The sequence below is a fragment of the Manacus vitellinus genome, unplaced genomic scaffold, assembly GCF_001715985.3.
Source record: "Manacus vitellinus isolate BGI_N305 unplaced genomic scaffold, ASM171598v3 scaffold_12_pilon, whole genome shotgun sequence".
Classification (NCBI taxonomy): Eukaryota; Metazoa; Chordata; class Aves; order Passeriformes; family Pipridae; genus Manacus; species Manacus vitellinus.
Window position 1 is genome coordinate 17,273,487 of NW_021938949.1, and position 22,940 is coordinate 17,296,426.

Consider the following 22,940-nt stretch of genomic DNA (forward strand, 5'->3'; position numbering starts at 1 on the left):
GCCCAAGTGGTTAATGGAAGAAGTATATAAGTGTATCAGGTAAGTATTTTTATAATAATATCTGCTGTGCTGCACATATATAGCTATTTATGGAATAAAGTTACTTTCAGTCTTAACTACAAAACCGAGTCTATTGAAATTTTAAATTCATAAACTCTTAATATTAGGTCAATAAGCTAAAAAGAAGATAATACTAACAATTAAGCTGCAGAAAGAAAGTAGCATTTAAGACAGAATTGTCTGTTAGAACAGGTGACAACTGTTAAAGCAAAATTCCTCAGCAATTCTGTTTCATCACCTCAGGCAACATCAAGCTCTGAGCTATATTTTAAAACTAAAACTGCTATTTGGCAAAAGCAATATATTCAAAACTTTCTGCTATTCAAACATAAATGATCAGTAGGGAATACAAACAGTGTCACTGCTCTGACCAAGTGAAATACCAGGCTACCCTAAAAATTCCACACAAATTATTTTAACACTCGGTTTCTTGGTGTTTTCTCCACCTACCCAGTGCATTAATGGTCCTCATTTGCTGGTGAGCCTGGGGCTGTGCTGGCTGCTGGCCTTGTACCTGGGGCTGCAGCTGGGTTTGGGGCTGGTTTCCATAGGGCAGCCCGAGGGCAGCGTAGGCTCGTTGCATGGAGCTGGGGTCGATCGGATTGGGATTGCTTAGTGAGGGAGTGTTCTGCTGGCCTGTGCCAACAGAACCAATGGAATTCTGGATTCCACCAGCTGGAGACCCTAAAAGGGCTATTAAAAAAAAAAAAAAGATAAGAGAATATTGAAAATCGATGAGGCTAAATAATAAAACTAATCAGCAGACATGCATATACTTCTATGTTGTGTATCTTTTCCTGCCAGAGGACAGAATGACACCTGAGATCCCAAGTGGGGAAGCTCAGCCTTGGATTCTACAGGACAGAAACCACCCTAACTATTAATCCATGCAGTCTAAAGAGGAGGGCTGTGTATTTCAGGCAGATAAGTCCATAATTACTGTAACAGATATAAAGATAAGGCTCCTATATGAGGCTAAATAGGATTTTCATGCTTGGGACAGTAGGCTAAGGTGAAAAAAAAACTTAATTCTTCTACTTCCCTCTTTCCCATCAATCCCATTTTAGGTCAAAATATTTGGCTCCAGAACAGAGATCCTGAGTTCAGCAGAAATAGCTGTGTCCTTGGACACAAAGGTAATACTGAAGATCTGCAGGTAGAAATTTTCATGGCGAGCAGTCACTGCATGAACCCTCTGAAGGCCAAACTACCCTAAAGCCCAGTTATTCAGAGATATGAAAAACCCTGATGGTTTTCAGTTTGTACTGACCTATGTGACCACCACAACCAACCAACCTCTCTCACCACACAGATGTATGGAAGAGTCATTTCCATTGTAGACAGGTAATGGAAACAACAGGGGGAAAAGTAGTATTTACTCAACCCAGAAGCAAATAAAAGTCTGCTTTCTGGACCTCATTTTAACTGCCATTCTAAGTAATAACATGTTCCACTGTGACTGACCCACGGAATATTATATCCTTCAGTACAGAGACACTGCATTTTGATAAGTGAGACTGGTAGAAGTAACTCATCCTTCACATTTTCCCCCTCAAGTAATTAAACACGTAATGTGCATTACAAATTTGTGAGCTAAACATAGCAACAGTAATGGCTTTTAATATAGGCAACAATAACTGTTTTATTGAAATATTAGGAGGGGCACGTGGTTAGATAAAAAACTCAGGAAAACAAGCCTTCTGAGACATTAACAGCATTATCCAGGCTTTTTTAAATCCTTACCCACTATGGAAACTGAGAGAATCACTGAAAGAGATACACAGGCTTTCAGCTTCCACCCAAGAGAAAACACACACATTACAGAGTCCAGACTTCTCTCTACAGATGAGAATTCAATTTGATCTCATTTGCCAAAGAACTACAAATAAATATAGTCAGAGATCTCCCTCTCCAGAATAAGCAGCCTCACAGAAAACATCCTTTTTTTTCCCAAAGGACAATCCACAGTATTTTTAACTCTGGGATTACCATGGAAATTAGGCTTACACATACTTACACTCTCTGGACACATTCATAGTAACTTTTGAACTCAATGATCATTTCCAAGAGACTTTAAAAACAAAGTCAGAAGCTGATTAAGATCCTATCAGCTTAATTAAAAAAAAAAGACATAATAAAGAGTAACTACATGAATTCCTTGTTGGACTTGCACATAGCACTCTGGAATTACACCATCTAAGAGAAAATGCCTTACACAAGTGCAATCCAAGGAATAGGAAGTCTTCAGGAAGGTTAAATACCACAAAACTCATGGCATCTTGAAATTCAAAAAGCTTCAGAGGCTGCTGTGACAGTATGGACTGATTCAGGAGCTAATAAGAATTCCAGCTTATGTTAGAGGAAGAGGATGATGTTCCTCTGGAAGAGTTACAACCAAACACCCCTGGTGCTTTCAGTGCTGGCTGTAAATGTGGAGAGGGCAGAACGACCAGAGCATGGGTTCAGCCCTTGTGTTAGAACAGCCTTAGACTATTTGGCCTCAGCTTTTCTCACTTCACTACTCAATTAATAGGACACTATGCTGAGCATTTCCTGACATCAGGAATCTGATTCTGAAGAGGGTTTTTTGTCTGTTTGTTCAATGATTTTACAGGAAGACATGACGTTATTTTGATCTGTCAAACAAGAAGATGGAGGCAGAGAGTATTACACTTCCATTCTGGACAGACCAAGTCAAATGCTGTCCCCTCTGAGGCAGATACTGCAGGAAATACAGTAAATTAAAATAAATACAGCCCTGGAACAAACAGGAGTTATCACATTAGGCTACTGCTACATGAAACAATGTCTACTGCAATTTATTTTTATGAACTGATGCTTCAGACATTGATGAACTCATGACAGAAGCTACAAGTGTGAAGCACTCATGTCTTTTAGAGGGGAATCCCTCCAGCTAATTAAAATTTATCTTAAACACAGACTCCTAATTCTATTTTAAGCACAAATGCCCAGCACTTCTCGAACCTGACCAGTCCAGTGAACACATTAATCCATTTTTGAAAAGTGTGGTTTAAGTTTTTGATTTTGCTTCTGAATTCTGTAATCAAGACCTGCTCTGTCCCACAGCTCCTCACTCTGCTCCTCACATCCACTCCAGCTCAAAGGGGCTGGAGCAAAAATTCTGCTGGTGACTCTGACTCACCTCAGCACAAGCCTGTCCTGCACCCAGAATTAGGTACACAAAGGTAAGTGTACACCATCATTTAATTAAAGGCTGTATCTTGACTCAAATCACGGGGTAAAGATTTTATGAGGAACTTGAAGGTAGGAAGTGTCAATATTAAAGTTGACCACCAATGCCATGTTAATGGTTATTTAAGTTAAGCATTAAACCAAAAGCCTCACAGTACAGCACCATATTAATCTATGAATAGAACTCCTTAATCCATGGGCTAACCATCCATAATGGCTCCATGGGGTAACTGATAGGTCACCATTATATATATGATTTCCAGCAACTGAACAAACAAGAAACACGTTTTGTTTGTCAGAGTTACTGACAGTAAGACTTGAGTGAGCTGGATTTCATTCCTAGTTCTCACAGGAAACAGGCTCTACTGAAGAAGTTGAGGCCTCCTCCTCCTGGATACAATTCCCTGTGCACCAATGCACTCCTTCCTTCTCTGCAAAGGTTGGTTCCCAAATGCTCCACATCCAGGCCTTCTTCCATTTTCTGCCCATACTCTTAGCTCCTGGTCCCTATTTCCACTTCCCTCATCAGATTCCCACTCTTCATCCCCAAGTCCACATACTCCAGAATTTCTGGCTCAGAGTCTTCTTTAAAATCACATTTTTGGCTGAAAATCAGTGGTTTCAAATTTAATTTTTCTTAACCAAGCTTTCCCCTTGCTGCATTTTATTTAAAAATTTCCTGCAAGGAAAACTACAGAGGAAACCAGCTCCATGTTCACAACTCCACCTTCCAGTGTCAGCTGAGCAGGGGATCTCTGGTGTCCCCTGATCCTGGAATGAAGCACAGAGCACAAGGATGGCTCAGAACATGAGCACAGCACACACATCACCACCTGCACAGCTGTGAGATGAACAAAGCCCAGGAGCTGTGGGAAACACACCTGCCCAGGTCAGAAATGGAAGGAGTTCAAGCGTGTGCATGATAAGTTGAATCTTCAAAAAAAAAACCCCTAAAACTGTTATGACACAGCTACAGAACTAGGAAATGTATAAACAACTGTTTGCAAGAGTCTAGAACTCAAATTGTGGTGGGCTCAGCAGGGAGCAGGTACTTCCCAACAAAAACAACCCCCCAGCCCCATAACATTTCAAGCCATTAATTCAAAACACAGGAGTCACCTGCTCATTCAAAAGAAAACCTTAATATTTCAGCATGTGCAAAATAACACTTGTTTTCCTGTTTCCCCAGCCCCCTCAGAGGTACAAGGGACACACAACAAGAACCACATGGAACAAAAAGAATTTTCAACTTGTCCCAATATGTCCTATTTACAAGTCAGGTCACTATCAACCATTGTAATAAAATACAGCTCAAGATTGTTTAAAAAAAAAAAAATAAAAAAGCTACACAAAAGAAACCTGGCACAGATGTTCTTTGCAAAAAAATCTACACACTAAAAGACCTGTACAGAAACAGCTCCATGGCAATAACCCAAACCCCAGGACTTTCTGCAGCACACAGATCCCCAAGGAGTGGGAACAGAAAGCCAGAAAGGCACAGGAATGGCTGCAGATGGAAGGGTGGAAGTGAGGCACCACAGTGCAGTGGTTCAGCAGGGCTCAACTGCAGAACTTTCTACAAGATGGGCAATCTTTGAAGGAGCTGCTTGAAAACCCAGCACAGACACACCAGGACTAAAATAATATGGCAAAACAGGGCAGAGCACAGGAAGGAGGGTTCCAGACTCTCTGCAAGGAAGGCAGCCTGACAATGGAACGAGGGTCTCTACACCTCTCATTTCTTTTTTTCCCTTTCTAAATGTTCTGATCATATTCTGCCAAATGCAGACCCCTCTTCCCTCCAATTTTGTAGATTCTGTGATTATTTATTCCTAAAACAGCCCACATTTTCTTCCAGTCTTAAACTAATGCAACTTAGGTTAGTTTTCACCTGAGCAGGCACAGAATTTTCACCATTTGCACATGTTGATGTGAATCACTTCACAAACCTTTCTGATTGCCCAAAAAGGGGTATCCTTTATAATAGATCTAAACAAGTATTTTAGTGTTCCTCTTTCACCTTCAACCAAACCATGAGTTGTTACATGTATGACTCAGAGACATAATCCAGGACAAAGAACCCTGTACCACTGGGTTATTGATTCATTGATTGGAAGATTTCATATTTATCTCCCTCCATATGCAGCAACAGAGCCAAATTCTACACTTACCCATTATAATTCTGTTGCAGCCAAACAACATCCCATAACAAAATTGTTTTTGAGGACTGCCTGTGTTCAAGATTTTGTTCTCTTTTGATAAGCTGTATGAGCAACAAAAACACTGCACAAACTACTTTACTACAGTAGCTTGTATTGAAAAACACAATTCTGTTGTGCTAGATGTTGTTAGCACTTTGATAACAACTGTCTAATAAGGATGTTATGCACAAATTAAAAAGCAAAGCTTTCAACACATTTTTTGAGGACCAAACAACTAATCACTTGCCACAAATTACTATTTTCAACACATAAGACTTATCTTGTTTACCAAGAAGTTTGGTAAAACACAAACAAAATCCTGACCTCCAAGTACCTCTATAGCTATAATTTTTTCTGTTTTGGAGGGGAAAAACCCCTCCTGAAACTATAAAGAGAGCAATGCCCAATGGATAATTTTGACAGCCTTTCCAGCTACTGTCTCCTCTGTCTTAATCTCACCTAATTTAGGACCAGTTCTCCATTCTCCAAGGTTTACTGGTGCTCCTCACTGCAGACTCAGCTTAACTGGAAATCAGCAGAATGCTTCCAACCCAATTCCAATGTACAAGCTTTGCAAGTTCTCCAGCTATTTTCCACTTCCTAACCCTCATTTAAATACACTTAGGCATAACATTACTTAAGACTCCTAGAACTGCAGTGTTGATGCTGTAAAATGTTCCATCCTGGCATCTTTTCAAAGGAGTTGATGAGAGGCAAACCTACCAACATAAGCTCAGTATTTTCTGTTTCAGAGCAGGAGGGAAATAAAAACACACTAGAAATGGACTTGCCCCAAGCATCAGTAACAGCTCAGCTATTATAAAAACCAGGCATGGGCAACTGTGATTTGCAGGGCTTTAGCTAATCTACAGCAGCAATAAATACACTTAATGATTAAGACACCCAGACCAGATCTTTCTGTATGCAAGTTTTTTTTTCAAACATTTTTGATTATTTTGAATCACTAGCATGTTAATTTGTTCCTAGCAGCAAGAAAAACTATCAAGTAGCTTATCTCCTTCCCCAAACTGTACCTATATCCAAAACTTTAGGCCTCATAACTGGAATCTATTGACCTGCCCCACAATGAACCACCAGTTAGAAGCTGCCACACCCTTTAAAATAAGATGGGTGCTTGAGCTCAGGCTTTCCCAATTATTCAGTAGTAAATTGCCTTCAATGATCAGAAAGGAGAATTCACTAGTAAATTTATCCCTCTACAAGTTAACCAGCTACTAAGTTTCTTAGACACTGCCAAAGTTTATTCCTACACTGCACAGTTGATGAGCTTTACCAGTACCATTCAATGGTGACAGCAGAAAGAGAACTACTCACGCTGTTGGTTTCTTTTGTCACTGGCATTTTTCAGAGGAAGGCACACAGGACAGTCGTGCCGAGTACAATTCTTCCAGTGGGAGATGATTTGTCTCGAAGATGCACAATGAGCAACTGCAGCAAGGAAAAGCAAAGGAGTTAAGGTCACTGTTAACCAGGTTAACTGGTTTTCAATTAACTCAATCTCATTTTTAAGAGCAATTCTATTCTTTCTCCTTCACGAGCAACACTGTGCATGTAACTAAACACAGCTCAACACAACTAAAATTTTTTGGGACGAGTCAAGAAAACAATGAAAGAAACTAGTACTAAAATCTAAGACAAAGATGTGGGGAATAGGGCACCCTCTTTATACAACAGATGAGATGAAAAAGATGCTTGCAAGTCTACCCTGGTACTATCCCCTTCTTGAAAAAGCAAATATTGCATCGTGTTTTTTCAAACTGAGATGGGAAGCGGAAACCAGGCAAAGGGAACAGCTGCTTAATTCCAGAACCAGTGCTGACACTCGTTTGTGCCAGGTATGGGAATGCTCTTGACAAGAAGAGGAACGCTGGTTACAGACACCCCAGACACCTTTCAGAGCTCTCGTGCAGAGCAGCCCCAGCCCCGTGCCCTCACCTTGGCAGGCCTTGCCGGCCTGGCAGTGCGTCATGTGGTTGAGGACGTTCTTCATGGTGCGGCAGTGCGGGAGGGCGCAGGCCCGCACCTCGCCGTTGGCCTGCTCGCGCCGCTGACACTTGTGGGCGTGGAGCAGCAAGACCAGCTGCTGCTGGATCAGTTTGCGCTTCTCGGGGTCCGCCGTCGGCCCGGTGGCCATGGCCTGCGTCGGGACGATCCCCACCTGCTGCACCTGGGTTTGCATCTGGGACTGAGAGAGCAGAGAGGGGAGGTCAGCAGCACGTCTGCGAGTCGCGGTTCTGACCCTAATCCTGCGTAAGAATTGTGGTCTACAGCTTCCTCCTGAGCGGGGGAGAGGGGCAGGCACTGACCTGTGGGGACCAGGGACAGGACCCCAGGGTACCGAAGTTGTCTCAGGGGAGGGTTACGTTGGATCTCAGGGAAAGGTTCTTCCCCCAGAGGGTGGTTGGGCACTGAACAGGCTCCCCAGGGCAGTGGGCACGGCCCCAAGGCTGAAAGACCTCAAGGAATAGTTGGACAACGCTCTCAGGCACATGGTGTGACTCCTGGGGATGGTCTTGTGCAGGCTCAGAAGCTGGATTTGATGACCCTTGTGGATCCCTTCCAACTCAACATATTCTGTGTTTCTGTGAGTATCACAAGACTGTTCACCAGGCTACCAGGATTATTACACCACTCCCTCAGCATTCTCAAACTTTTCTATTCTGATCTTGGAACAACGTATTGAGAGGTTCCTCTGTTAAAACATTTATAAACAAGAGTTTAAAACACAAGCCACTCAAAACCTTCTGTTTATTGGACAGACCATAATTCCAACAGGAATAAGCTCTTACCACACCCAGAGCTGGAATTCTTTAAGGTCCTTGCAACCCAAACCATTCTATGATTCTATGAATTCAAGCCTGTTTAGTATTATATTTTCGTATTACAGGTTTTATACACTTAAATCTTTGTTTCTCATCCCTAACAGAAAGAGGAGTCCAAAGGGAAAAAACAGAATTCTATGACTGTCTCTATATATTACAACAACAGGCAGAGCTGATTTTCCAAGCATAAATTAGTCTTTTGTCTCACAAGTGAGTGCTGATATGGCTTTCAAAGAGAAAATTCCCTGGGTAAGCTGTATATGGTTTTCTCCTGGAAAGGGCCACCTAAATCTGGGTTGTATTATGGCTACTGAAGTGAATCAGAGTTATCTATAGGGCGATGCTGGGATGTATCAGCTTGTAAAATCCAATGTTTTACTTCCAGCATCCATTCTTTATGGACACACTTCTGCACCAAGGCCTGAGCTCTGCCTGACAGCTGCAAACCCACAGAGATCTTTAGGCTGAGGCACAGCTCATAACACTGCAGAAGAGAACAGCCTCCTTAACACGTCATTTCTCCAGCACAGATTTAGCACCTTTTTCTACCTTCCTGGACAAATGCAGGAACCTGATTTTCAAAATTAAGCACATCCACAGCCTGCAATGTCTCCCCTAGCAGGGGCAGATATGGGACTGCAAAAGCACTTGAATCCCTGTGATTTGCAGCCTGAATTAATCTCATGGACAAACATAAAACTGTCCCAAGAATCACTTTGATTATGCCCTGTGAAAATAGGTTAACACAGAAAAGCTACCTAAGGAAAATCAGCCATTAAAAGCACTTATAAATAGAATACAGGAAGAATAGGATTATACTGGGGAGATAACAGAGGAAATAGTTCAGTGCTGACCACTACTGACCAAAGCCTGTGTACTACATTTAAGGAAAATCAGGTTAAAGTGACAGAATACACCATTTGTAGCCCATTCTACTTCTGACCTTTGAGAAGGAACTCCCCAGAAAATTCCACAGCCCAATAACAGCAACCTTATTTTTGTTTGGTGAACAAAAGGTTCCCTGGCAAGAGTTGTCACTACTCCAGCAACAAGCTTTGTCCCTGCACATCAGCTTTTTGAAGAGCTTGGTTTTTCTTCTGGAGAACGAAGCACAAAAGATCAAGTAGAAAACACCACGGCTGGTATTTGATGGAGGAGGATGGGGACTCTGCCACTTGATAATGATTATAGTAAGTCTTAAAAACAAAGAGGAATTGCTGAATCTGTTTGTGTTGGCCTTGCCAAGACAAGAAAAAGAGCAATAAAAGGAAAAAGGGTGAACGAAGGAAACCCAGCCACTTCTGCTTCCAGTGCACACAGCTGCAATTCAGTCTTCCATTTCTCCTGTGAACATATCCACAGAGCAGACAGGTTTTGCCGAAACAATTCTTGGGTCACAAATAGGAAACAATTAGTTCAGCCAATCTCCAAAAAAATACAGAGACCATGCCAAAGAAAATCTTGTTGGAAGTGGTGTTTTCATCCCAGTCAAAGAATTGTTTCCCAAGCCAAGTTCTCCTTTTGTTACTACCCCACCAGTGAACAGACACAGCTACAGCTGTATCAGCACAGATGCCCTGACCCAAAAGGGTTTCTTGAAGAGTGAGTAAGGAAAAAGCAGAATTACAGAGTATCAGTGGGTTGAAGAACAAGCAGTCTGAGTGCAGATGAGAGCAGAGTGTCTGCAGGTAGGCACAACATCCCCCTCAGAATATTGCCTATCTTACTTCCCAGGACTACTGACTGTTTGAAGAAGCTGATCTCTTCCCTGCTAGTCTGCCTTCCAAGAACAGTGGTCTGCAGGACCAGTTCATAACTGAAGACCTGCCAGTGCACCACAGCCACACCAAAGGGACAGGAATCATCCCACTCCAGAACGAGCAGGAGGCTTCTTTTTGCTTCACCTGAACGACCAACAGTTTTCTTGCTGAAGCAGCAAGTTCAGACACTTCTGCTCCCACAATTAAAATAAATCTTTCAGTGGTCAGATACACGAGATAAAAAAGATGGTTTTGTTTCTCTTGCCACTTGCTGAGCTCCACCATCAACAGAACAAATGGATCAGGGGCTGTCAGTCTGCTAAAACCTCTGACAGAGATGGGAGGTTCATCAACCAATTTTCTAGAAATGGAGTAATACACATTTCTATAGAGTAACACAGTCATTAATACTCTTTAAAATTATGGACACTCTCTATTCCCATAGGAAGATGGTTCTGCCCTGCCCCTATCCTGAAGGGTAAAACCACCCTGCACGTCAGGGCAGCACAGATGGACGAGTATCTCACTGTCAAGAGCTTGGATGGACACAAAGTTCCCTGGTATTTTACTTTGCTGAGGTGACCAATTCTCCACATTTTGATGTAGAGATTTTTGTATATTCAAAAGCACTCCACATTGTCAAGATGGAACACTATGTACCTCTTCTTAGAAAAGTAGGCACCAATTTCAGCAGCAGTGGCAATCTTGGAGCAGGTAAACGATGTGATACAGAACTCTGCGTCAGCCCAGCTTCCATACAGCACTATGTTTTTAAAACACATTTCCTCTTCTGTAATTTCTTTTTACTTCCATGTTTTTTTCCTTCTCCCTGCTAGGAGAACATGACTTTCTGGAACCACTGTATTAGGACAAATCATGCGTTTAAAAAACGCCTTTTATTTCTTTTAGACAGGTTTGTAATTAGCAGTGGATCTTAGTGAAGTAATTAAAAATCCACTGCCACAAATCCCATCTCCAGGCACCCACAAGTACACCAGGTGAAACACACCCAAACCTCTTCAGTTCCCCTTCAACCACAGGCTGAAAGTGTGATCCTGAGGGTCCCCTCCAGAGAAGGGATAGTGGGCATAAAGTGGATACACACATGAACTGTAAATCTCAAAGAACATTTCTAATCAGCAACACTTCTATCTGAATTAAGTGTTCACAGTGTGATCACCTCCAGTCATGGACCCAAATACACTTTCATTAAGATTCAAAGAAGTCCTTCCTGCACACAAGAATTGCAGGAATGCTCTAATAATTGTTGAACCAGCTCTGAAACCCAGGAATTCTGTCCCAAAACTGAAGGAGAGCTCAAGCAGCAGCTGTCAGATGGCATCAGGAATGAGGCATTCCCCAGTGCAGTCACCAGATGAACCCAGGCTTTCTCCAGTGACGACCAGAGCTCCACTGGGAAAGCGGCACAGAACCAGGTCACACTTCTCCACGTGGATGGTGGCTTCTCTGGTTCCACCAGTTACTCTGAACAGGTATGGTCTGAACAGCCTGATCCTATCCAAGAAGGAAGAATCCTTCTGACACCAGGAATCCCAAGGTTTGCTTTGACCCCAGAGGCTGGAGGCTCACACATGCACAAACCAGGCTGAGATGGGCACCAGTACTACAAGCACAAGCATTTGTGCCCAAAAATCCTGCAATGCTGCATTTCCTCACCCAAGGAGCTGGAGGAATCAGAATCTGAGTCTGGATCATGGGCAGAAGACTTCAGAGGAAAGGAGAAAAAGCTTCCTGAACTGGATAGGGCCTTGGAAGGTGGTCATGGTCTCTGGAGGGAGAATGACTCAAGTGTCAAGAAATTATATCAGCCTGTTAATAGCACAGACCTGAACCCTGGCAGTGCTCCAGCAAATGAGGAGGTAGGAGATACTCAGCTCCCGAATACAAAGCCAGCATGATCCTAGAATCCCAGAATCATTTAGGTTGGAAAAGACCTCCAAGATCAAGTCCAACCTGTGACCGATCACCACCTTGTCAACCAGACCAGAGCGCTGAGTGCCACGTCCAGCCACTCCTTGAACACCTCCAGGGACAGGGACACCACCACCCCCCTGGGCAGCCCACTCCAGTGCCTGACAACCCTTTCCATGAAGAAATTCCTCCTGATCTCAAACCTGAACCTCACCTGGAGCAGCTTGAGGCTACAATCTTAACATGAAGAACATGTTCGGAGCCCAGGATTTATTTCAAAGCTTTGGCTCTGACGTGGATACAAGCAGAGTTTTCATGTCAAGAGTGAACAGGAATATTTTCATTTTCCAGTTTTCACCTGGAAAGTAACCTCCACTTCTGAGGGTGGTGCTGGGGAGTGACCCTGCAAGCCCATGACAACCACAGAGGTGAGAAGGCTCCCACGGTCAGGCCATGGAAGGAACCTGAATAGCTGGTCCTGAAGAGCCCCCTCAGTGCACTGGGCTTTTAATTGCTAAAGGAATTTTCTTTTAAAACCAAGCAAAGGTCTCAATACTATGCAGTTGACTCTGCTGGGAAGCAAGGCTGGATCAGCATCTTTCTTAAGGAGTTTTATCCCCTCGACTTTCTGATTTGAAGGACCAGGAAATGCCAAGAAACACACACTGAAGAAGTGTTTCAAAGTAGCAAACAGGGACAAAATACAGCAATCTTTAGACAGAGTTCAGCTCTCACATACAGGAAATTACCTGAACGAAATATTGAGGGGTTTATACATCCTACATAAATCTTAATATTTTACTGTGGGATAAAACAGACTAAGGAATGATCAACATTAAAAATCCCAAACAGCAAATCCCAAATAGAAAAAGGGATAAGAGGCAAATGAGAAGTTTGTAAGGGAGGGAAAGTCATGCTGACTATGCAGTACTTCAACTCCTGGAACAGAGAAAGAAACAGCAATGGATATTCTCTACCACCTGTATTTGCATATGGGGGATGGGAGAGTAGAACATGGACAAGAGTGCTGTGGAAAGACTAAATCCTCTTTGTCAGCTTTTGCCAGGCTGGCACTGTATTTATGTATGGTGCAAAAACTAAGATGTTCCACCATTCAAAGCAAAGCACAGTCCCAGGATGAACTCCTGCACGAAGGCAGAAAACAGATGCCTTCTCTGCTCCCCAAACAGTGTTGTTCCTCTGGCACCCAACACTACCTGTTGGATTTGTTTCCAGGCTATTAAAATCCTCTCCTTTAAGAGCCCATGGCTGAGCAACATGGACAAGAGCTTTTCCCAGCTGTTCACTGCTGTAAATCAGGAGGGATTTTCTTGAGGAAGAGAAGGAGTGAACACGCCTGTGAATGAAAAACTTTCAGAGAGGAGGTCAGGGCAGGCACAGGGAAGGTGAGCACAGCTAACAGCAAGCCCACCAGAGACTGGGAGACTGCTGGAGAGAACAGCAAGCAGACACACAGCATGACTCTGGGGCAACAGCCACAGACCTTTCCCACAGTGAAAGAGAAGAGTGACTGTGCTGCAAGAGAGGAAAAACCACAGAGAGGTTAAGAACGCAGGCCTTCCTCCCTGGAAGGGCACAGGAGTTAAGTAATTTTTCCCAAAGCCTTTTATTTCTAGTCTCTAGAATAAAATACCAGCTGTCTATTTTAAGTAGCTTCAGTTCTACTTGTTCTAATTAAACCTGGCCTCCCAGTTTAAGACCTTTCTTCCTCTCTCTCGGAGGTCCATAGCAAGGCACATCCTCACCCTCAGTCACTTTTCCTCTCTTTTGATCAAAATCTGTTACGACAAAAATCCTAAAGGACATAAAAGGAAACAAAGAACTCAGCACAAAGCTCCCGATGTAGTTTAGTAAGAGATGGGGAAAAAAACCAGGAGAAGATGTGCTGCTCCAATTCTAAGTCAAGAACCAAGGAGAAATGATTTCCTTCGCTTCCAAAAAGTAACATTCTCTCAACTCCATCTGCTGGTCATAGGGATAACTGTGAAACCAAGCTGGTGTCTGGAAGCCAAACTTCACCCATTGTATTCCTAATTCATGTAGAAATGCTAGATTTACTGGTATGTCCACAAAGGAACCATCCATCACCACCCCTGGAACAGGCAGCACTGCGGGGAGTGCAAAGCTTCAGTGAGCGTGATGGAAAAGTCTAACAGGGTTCCCTCCACTGCCAGCTCATTCTGGAGCCTGCACATTCCAAAACCAGGAGCCTGCTGGCTCCTGAACAGGCTGCACACTGTGCTGAGTGCCCAAGAGCAGAGTGTGGCTCCCTTCCCCAGCCCAGGGATTCTGTGATCTCACAGCAGCAGAGCGCTGCCAGTCCGGCATCGAACCATGGAAGTGACACTGAATCTCAATAACCTGTCACCAAAACTTCCAACAACATGAGAAGCAACATTTCTCCTTTGGAAACAAGCCTTTCACTCAAGATTTCAAGCTGCCTATCCTGTAAAGAGAACTGATTCTGTAGCAGTCATACAAATTAAGTGCTAATACGCTTTTTGGATCCACCACTGAAACAAAACAAACAGAAAAATCAATCCATCCTGCTGGCACTGAAAATTAATACCTTAATGCTGACCTTTTAATCATTTTAATACCATAAGGTTTGTTCTTCTTTTCTAATTAAAGAGATTAATCCAAATGTGCTTCTCAGGGTGTAGTGTAAGGTCATGCTCGGAACACAGGCTGCAACGAACTAACACTTCTGAGACCCACTTTATTGAGAAGGGAAGAGAGTGCTGTTCTCAGGAGAGTGGTAGCCTGAATTTGGATCAAAAAACCCAAATCCACAGCTGCAGCACATTTGTCCTGGCTGCCAGGGTCATGCCTGGCAGTGGTAAAGCTCCTGGTTAGTGTTGTGGACAGGGGTGTCACACAACAATTAGAATAAAGTGGGTTAAGAAACTCACTTGTCTTTCACTTTTGCAGCCCACATCTAAGGTGGAAGGCTGAAGACTGAAAGGAGCATTCAAAAAATCTCGCTTTTCAGGACTTTGGGGTCTTCAGATAATGGCTGCACCTTTCTATTTCCTCTTTTCTTATTTAAATATTATTTCATGGTAACCACAGTGTTCAATGCCATGTTGCAATCTGGTTTCCTGCCTCAGATATGCCACATATCACCAGGGTTTGCATTCACATGGGCTTGTCACTCACATGGAATAGTACTTTTGGGGCCCTTTTATGATAAGAATAGTACAGAGGGTTGGTTTAGCAAGATATGTGGTTTCAGTCATCCCACAAAAGACCCTAGAGGTTTTTATTTTTAAAATATGTAGTTGGTCTTTCACTTGCTGTAGTAGATGGAGTCTGAGCTGATCCTCTATGGGTTCATTTTTGATAGATGTTAACATAACAGTCCTTCCTCCCTCAGGGTACAGGACAGGCCGTGTCTCCAGCAGACCATGCACAAGGCCAAATACATTAAATAAACCATCATCTCCAGGGTCCTGAAACACCCTGGGACACAGAAATGGCAAAGGGATTGTGGCAAGAAAGCATGGCATGATTGTTCCACCACTGCAGCTCTGCTCTGGGGACCTGCTTCTGTCACAAGCTGCTTTTCACAAGTGCCACTTGGGTCACATCTTGCCTGGTGTGAGAGACAGATGTCACTTTGATGTGTGCTCCTATAACTCAGTGAATGCTATGAATGTTATTTTACCCTTAGATAATGTCTTAACACATGAAATAAGGTTTAGCAACTCAGAACCTACAAACCCCAGGCTCTGAGTCAGCAGATTCTTCCAGTCTTACTGTGTTTAAAACCAGGGCAACACATCTTTATCTCAGAGTGGAGCTGTGAAAATGAACTAATCCTGAATGTTAGGCCTGCTCCAGTGCTGGCTGCCACGGGAAAGACCATTTGGAAAAGACTGGAGTGAAATAAGTTACAACGTACACCCAACAATGCCCACAGCCACACACCAAGCAGCAAAAATAGAACTAAATGTTGACTGTGTGCTCCTTCCAAGGGCTCTGCTCATATTGTTCACTGAGTAAAGCAAAGTCCCTGTGGAAGGAACAGCATATGGCCATGGATGTGCTATTACCAAATAATTACACTGCCTTACCCACTGCTGCCAAATAAAGGTTAAATTTTAACAAGTGTGACATTTCCTTTTAAATTCTTGGCTTTACAATAAAAATGTTTGGATGGAAACTTCAGTTTTTACAGTTCCACCCCTGTCAGGACCATCATCCCTCTAAGCCACACGTGAGCCATGAGCTGAGACCTTTTGGCTCGACAGCACCCCTGCCTTTTGGCTGAAATGGCCATTACTCTCCATATATTGGACACATGAAGCTTTTGACACCTGAGAAACAAAGAAAGATGGTTCTGACTGTTCTCTCAGCTGGTGTTTTTGACATTTTAAAGAAATGGCAGTTGATAGTACTGGGAAAGTTTCCCTTATTTTCCTCTATCTCTTGGACAAGATGGGAGAAAGGAAACAGCTTTTTCTTTTATTTCTCTCCCACCATGAAACAAACCTTGATGGTAAATGCCCTTTTTACTCCACCTGAATATCTGCCACTGTATCTTATACTAATAAGTGAGTATATTAAAATTTAGGCTTCCCAAAACCTGATATTTAAAATGAGCACAAAATTGGGCTTCAAGATCACCCAGTCCCTGAGATGAATACAGCACTTTGGGGAGACCTGCAGGTTCCTTGCAGGATCAGGACAATAATTCATTTGCTTCACACCTGATCCAAAATTTTTAAAAACAAATTTAGAGCAGTCATGCAGCAAACTGTCTTTTACAAACATCCTGCACGAGTGCCAGTGGTATTTCAAACATGGTTTTAAATACGAGTCACCAGCTCCCTTCCATAATCATAAGCAGTAAATGACAGATGATATTAAACAACGATCTCACAGTGTGACTACAGAAAAATTAGAAGTGATCCTTTAAAATCAGGAGAAAAGGGGAAGTTTATTACATCCTGTTGCCTCTCATACAAAGCCTATTGGTGACAGGCAGGTAGCAAACTCACTGATGGAAGGACAAGCATTGGTTGTGCCAAAAAATAGTTGCTTTTTGATTTAAATTAAAAAATAGGTAATTTGCATCTTATGGAAGGTTTAACAAGTTTCTATAGTAACTGCTATCATGTATAAGAATATAAAATGCAACATGCTGGGGTTTCCATAGAAACAACACAAGCAGTTTGATTAATACGCAACATCCTGAGACAAATGGGAATATTTAATTTCACTTTATAAAGAAAACTCGAGTAAACAGAACACTACAAACTTGTAAGGTATCCTAATAAGAACTGTTCTCATAGGCTTGTGAGCTGCAAGTTGTGCACAATATGAAGTGAGAAGCATGTGGGGTGTTTACTACAACAGGCTTTAAGGATATGAGGTTCCCTTCAGTTCAGGAAGGTGATGATGCATCCAACACGTTCTAATTGACAAACAGAACTTAAAGAAGACTGGTTTGAAACTAAATGTACCAGACAAAACAGAAGGATGCAATGCAATTCTTGTAACAGAACACTGTGACTGTTCAGAAAGTCAAACTACAGCATAATAATGTACACGAAGGAACCACGGGGCAACGCTGATGCTGAAACGGGAAGTCATTTGATATTGTTGCAGAAGCTGGATCACCCAAGGGTTCAGAAAGCACCATGAAGAAGTAAAAAATGCTGGAAGCAGCAGGTCCAACTCACCATGTTTGGCACACTGGTGACGGGAGTACTCTTGATGTCGGCAGGAAAGGGAGACAGACTATTGGCCATGCCTGGCTTGCTCGGTAACTGAGGATTCACTCCTGCAGCTCCCATCTGCTGCCCTCCAGTTTGACTGAAAGGCTGCCCAAAGGGACTAGTGTTACCTGTCATTCCCATCTGGAAAAGAATGAATGAAATGATTAGAATTGCTGTGATTCCAAAGGGACATTAAAAAAAACTCAAAAAACCAAAAACATACATTAAATATCCATCTTTGCATTCACAGAGACCAAATTCTAGTTTAAGTTGCTCAATATTAAATTCTCAATAGTAAATTCACAATTTCACAACTTTAATCAAGTTAAAATATATTTTCAAAAGATGTTTTATGAATATATACAGCTGTCTGGGGCTGAAGTCTTGCAATTCAACCTACAAAACCAAAGGCAAACACTAGATTATCCTTCCCAGTCTGCACTGACAGAAATTACATTTTCCAACACTACAAAAGCTTTTGAAGACCCAACAAACCTCAACTCCTGTGATACTTTGCGCATTCTGTGCACAAAGCATGACTTTGTACATAGTCTAGACAAGAAGGGAGGGGAAAGAAGGGAGGGGAATACATAGAGGCATCGAGCAAATGGTCATCATCTTATGTTTTGGTGCTTGAGAAGTGTCTGAGCAAAAGGACATCTATCCAAGGCTGACATCCTTGACAAATGACACCCCAAAACTCCTCGAGATTACCAAGTAGAAACATGACTACCCTTGAATAAACAATCCCTGTTCATCTAAAGAGCCCTTTGGCCTGCAGGAGTCTCCCCGGTGGTGAAATCTCTGTTACTGGAGCTACTTAATATCACATTAGACAAAAGGTCCTGAAGACATTTTAGCAGGAATTTACTTCTTTCAAAGAGGAAGACTGAGACTAGGATCCTTCTCACTCACCTCAAAATAAAGAGGAACTTTCAGTCACAGAACCATTCAGGTTAGAAAAGACCTACAGAATCATCAAGTCCAACCTGTGACCAGTCACCACCTTGTCAATCAGACCAGTTGTTCCTTGAACACCTCCAAGGGATGGTGACTCCATCACCTCCCTGGGCAGCCCCTTCCAGTGCCTGACAACCCTTTTAGTGAAGAAATTCTTCCCAATATCCAACCTAAACCTCCCCTGGCACAACTTGAAGCCATTTCCTCTTGTCCTGTCCCTTCTTCTCCGGGAGCAGAGCCTGACCCCCACCTGGCTCCACTCTCCTGCCAGGGAGTTGTAGAGAGTGAGAAGGTCCCCCCTGAGCCTCCTTTTCTCCAGGCTGAGCCCCCCCAGCTCCCTCAGCTGCTCCTCACAGGACATGCTCAACAGATCCCATTTGTTCTTCCCCCTGCCCTGCACTGGGAGGATTTCTAGGTGACTTCATCACCCGTCAGAATGTCCTAAACATAAAACCAACCCCTGAGCAAAGTCTTTATTCCAAATATTAAATTGTATTTTCCTCTTCCCTTGACATCCCCAGCCTTTCCTTACACAACACAGTGGTTTTGCACATCCTGGTCTCTTCTCTTCCCTTCCCAGCAGGGATTCAGGAGGACTATTCCCATAGTTGGAAGAAGGACCGCACACATCAGCTTATCACTGCAACAGCCTCATAATAAGGGATTACTCAGTGGGTGCTTTTCATGCTTACAGGAATCAGACTGAACAAGAGTTGATGAAGCCCCAGTTATGAGCAGTAAATTCCACTGGGGCAGAGTCCAATAAACACAATCTGACTGGGCCTTGTCCCCTTTGGCCATGCACTTTGTACCCTCGGGTTTCAGACAGCTGGCCCAGCTCCCTCCGAGCAGCTTCACGTGAGGAAACGCTCTCTTTCCCTGCATCCTGCACAGTGACTGTTGCCAGATTTGGGCCTTTCTTCACTGTACAAGACGTTCTATCCTCACACATTAAAAAGAATCCCAAAAGCTGTCACTTGGCAATGGAAGAGGTTATCAAGTACGTGTTCCAGAGTAAAGCTGAATAATTCAAATAGAATATAAGACCAAAAAACAGCATCTAAAGTTTAATCCTAAGACTGCTCTTAAAAGAGAAGTGGTATTGGCTACTGTCACATGGCACAAGTATCAAGAATTTTATTTTCTGTATTTCTGTGTTTGTTTTGTTGACTGCATGCTCAAAGAAATTAGTTTAATTATTATTTATTACACCATGGGTTCTGGCAGCTCTTATCTGAAGAATTAATAGCAAAGCATTTAATAAAATTCCCCACTAATTGAGACAAGGTATGAGAAAGGATCGACTGATAACTACAGCTGTTCATTAATGCTCTGAGGGTCTATCAGATTAAGAGGGAGGAAAATTTCTGAAACTAAAAGGGAGATTCTGAGAAAGATTATGACCAACTACTGAAACCTTTCAGAGGCCAGAAATAGGAATAGTAACTGCTGGGCTGTTATTCAGCTTCCCCGTGTCTAATTCCCAACTACAGACTTCATCTGTCTGTGGAAGGATTTGGCCCTTCCAGTCTTCTTTGATCTTGCTTTGAAGTTTGGTGGAGTTTTTTTTGAATGGAATAACATATTGACTACTCTGGCAACTACCATCAAGCTACAACTTCCTACGAGCCCTTGGAGCCACCACCAGCACTGTAAGAGTTGTGGTGAGCCCAGACTGGGAGACAGGAGTGTTGCATACACAGGATCCTACTTCCATGGCTTCCATGGCCCTACCTGGGCCAGTGAAGCAGAGCCCTCCTTGGATCTGGCAGCTCATGGACAGAGCAGACTCAGGCACCGAGTAGAAGATGGAAAATCTCAGTGCAGGCAACAAAGATGCCCAACATGGATGTGCTGAGCTTGGCAGCCTGATGTGGAAAGCTACTGGCAGAATCTTTACAGCTAAATTTTCAAAATGCAGAAGAGAGATTTTCTTTAGGCAGTGAGAATGCTGAGCAAATTTTACATCGAATTTAAGTCTTGCTCCAAAAGGAACAGAGAGGTGTTCCTCATCTCATTATCAGGGAAGAGTAACACTTTCATATTAAAGTGTTTAAAAACAGGGTTTTTTGAAAAAGTATTACAAATATTTTGGTCTCAAAAGACAAAGAACAGAAATATTAATTTTAATTTTGTTAAAACTCTAAACCTCTAGCACACTCCCAAAGCACCAAGGACCTGAAATCCTAACAGGTACCACCACATGGGTGCTTCATTTTATTTTAACATTTCCTTTTCAGTAGATCTTGTTATTAAACATATCACAACTCAGTATGACAACAAAGCAATCTTTCAAGTCTTCCAAACTGAGTGCTTAATAGGATAATTTTTCCTACTCTAGGTGGTCATTAAGTCATAAATACTTGTTTGAAATTTTAAGAAGTGTCTTGCTGTTCTTTGAAATCCAGATGGAAGTGGAATAGCTTCCAGTTAAAATTTTGTATTTTGGTAAACCTGCCCCTGGCCACGTTGTATTTCAGTGTCCAAAGCTGTGCTTCCATAAGGAAAGGGAACCTAAGGCTAAAAAGTTATACCAGTCCATAACTTTAATAAAATAGCATAGTTTGATAACATGTTAAAACATTAGACATGCCTTTTAACCTACGCTTCATTTTTGTAAATTAATGCCAACGAAACAAACTGCCAAGGACTTTTTTTTGTTTGAAGTCCATTTACAAAAAATAATCTGAAAAAGTGGAAAGACCTTTTTTATGTTGCAATCCCTGAAGTAAATAGAGAGACAAAAACTCATCACAAGATGAGTTCATTAAAACTGATGGATGCTTGTTTCCGGGGGTTTTAAACTCAGTTTTTCCTGGAGTTAAGATTAACAGGACTGTGATTTCCAGAGACTAGGAGTGCACAATACAATGCAAGACCTACTCTAATGAACTCTTATGTGTTTATAAGAGCTTCCAACCAAGTTGGGATCGATGAGTTTTAGTGGCAGAACAACCTGCTGCCAAACAGCATCAAGATCCACAGAGCTGTTACTGGTGCCCTGAGGGGCAGCTTGGAATGTATTCCAGCAGCAGCCACCTCCAAACACAGCCAGGTAGGGAGTCCAGCAAAGCAAACCTCTGTCAGCTCCTCCCTGGTGGGAAGGCAGCAAACAGGAGGTGGAAGGAAAGGAAGAATTAGGAAATCACACGCTGAAAGACACCCAGTGAGCGAGGAATTAACTGCAATTCCTGGTTAATTATCAGAACTCTGAGCTCAGTGACTTCTGTGGAACTTTAAACCACGGCTGACTGAAATCTCAAAAGATAACTGGTAAATATAAGCAGAGGATTGAGCCTGTAAGCAGTAAAGATTTTGCCCTGCTTGTTCATTCTGCAAACTGAAACCTGCAGCTCCGAAGCAAAGGACTCGCGAGGCTCAAACTCCGCAGCTCCTGCCTCTGCCCCCAGCTTTTTCCCCCTGTGAAATGAGGGGGTAGGTGGGGGGAAGAAGATACTCAGAGACCTTAGGTTTTATATTTCTGAAACAGAACTGCCATCCCAAAACAGGGGAAGATTACCAGGTAATTACAAGTCATCAAAGAAGATAAACCAGCAAGAACACAGAGTTAACAGCCTGGTAAGAACGGTCGTTTTCATGGGGAACTCTGAGCCATCACAAAGATTTGTATTTGGCTTAAAGTTTGTTAAATTCCCTTTCCTGAAAGGAACTAAAGCGAAAAGCAATTCAGTGTGAGTTGTTTCTTTTTGCACGTGCAATGAATGGGCTGAGACTTGCCTGCCTGGGCTACTCCAGCTTCCACAGGCAGCCAGTGCATCTCCACTGCAAGAGTTCAAAGCTCCCCTCTGAAAACCTGGGTGCTGTTGCTGTTCACTCCCAATTTGTTCTAAGCTTAAGAATATTCCCTTCTTGTTCCTTCTCCTCTTCCCTCTCAGTTCATCCCCCTGTTGCAGCCACCATTTTGGGCAGCCACGTTCCCTGTGCTCCATCCCTTTTCATCCCCCTCCATCCTCCGCAGCTCACGCTTTCTACTTTTGTTTCTGTGTTACAATTCTGGGCAACTCTTGCTTCTTGCCCAGCTCTTTGTGGTCACAACTCCATGACTTCTATCCATCAGATCAAAAGCAGACTTTTCCCCATGCAAGGTGTTTTCTAAGCAGCTGTTCCACCAGTTGCAGCCAGGGAGATGCAGAGGTGCATCCCAAGCACAAGTCAAGGCTAGAGGTGCCTGAAGAAGGAACGTGATTAATGCAGGACATCAGCTTA

The 22,940-nt window shown here is 42.8% G+C and overlaps 1 protein-coding gene across 1 annotated transcript in view; it reads right to left on the bottom strand.

Moving 5' to 3' along the window:
- CREBBP (CREB binding protein) overlaps nucleotides 1-22,940 on the bottom strand; it is an 83,384-nt gene that overhangs the window by 39,361 nt on the left and 21,083 nt on the right. The window contains exons 4-7 of the mRNA XM_029957864.1: nucleotides 17,718-17,894; nucleotides 7,431-7,680; nucleotides 6,810-6,923; nucleotides 511-753 (exon numbers count right to left, since the gene is read on the bottom strand). Coding sequence (XP_029813724.1) covers nucleotides 511-753; nucleotides 6,810-6,923; nucleotides 7,431-7,680; nucleotides 17,718-17,894 — 784 coding nt within the window. The remainder of the gene's footprint in view (nucleotides 1-510; nucleotides 754-6,809; nucleotides 6,924-7,430; nucleotides 7,681-17,717; nucleotides 17,895-22,940) is intronic.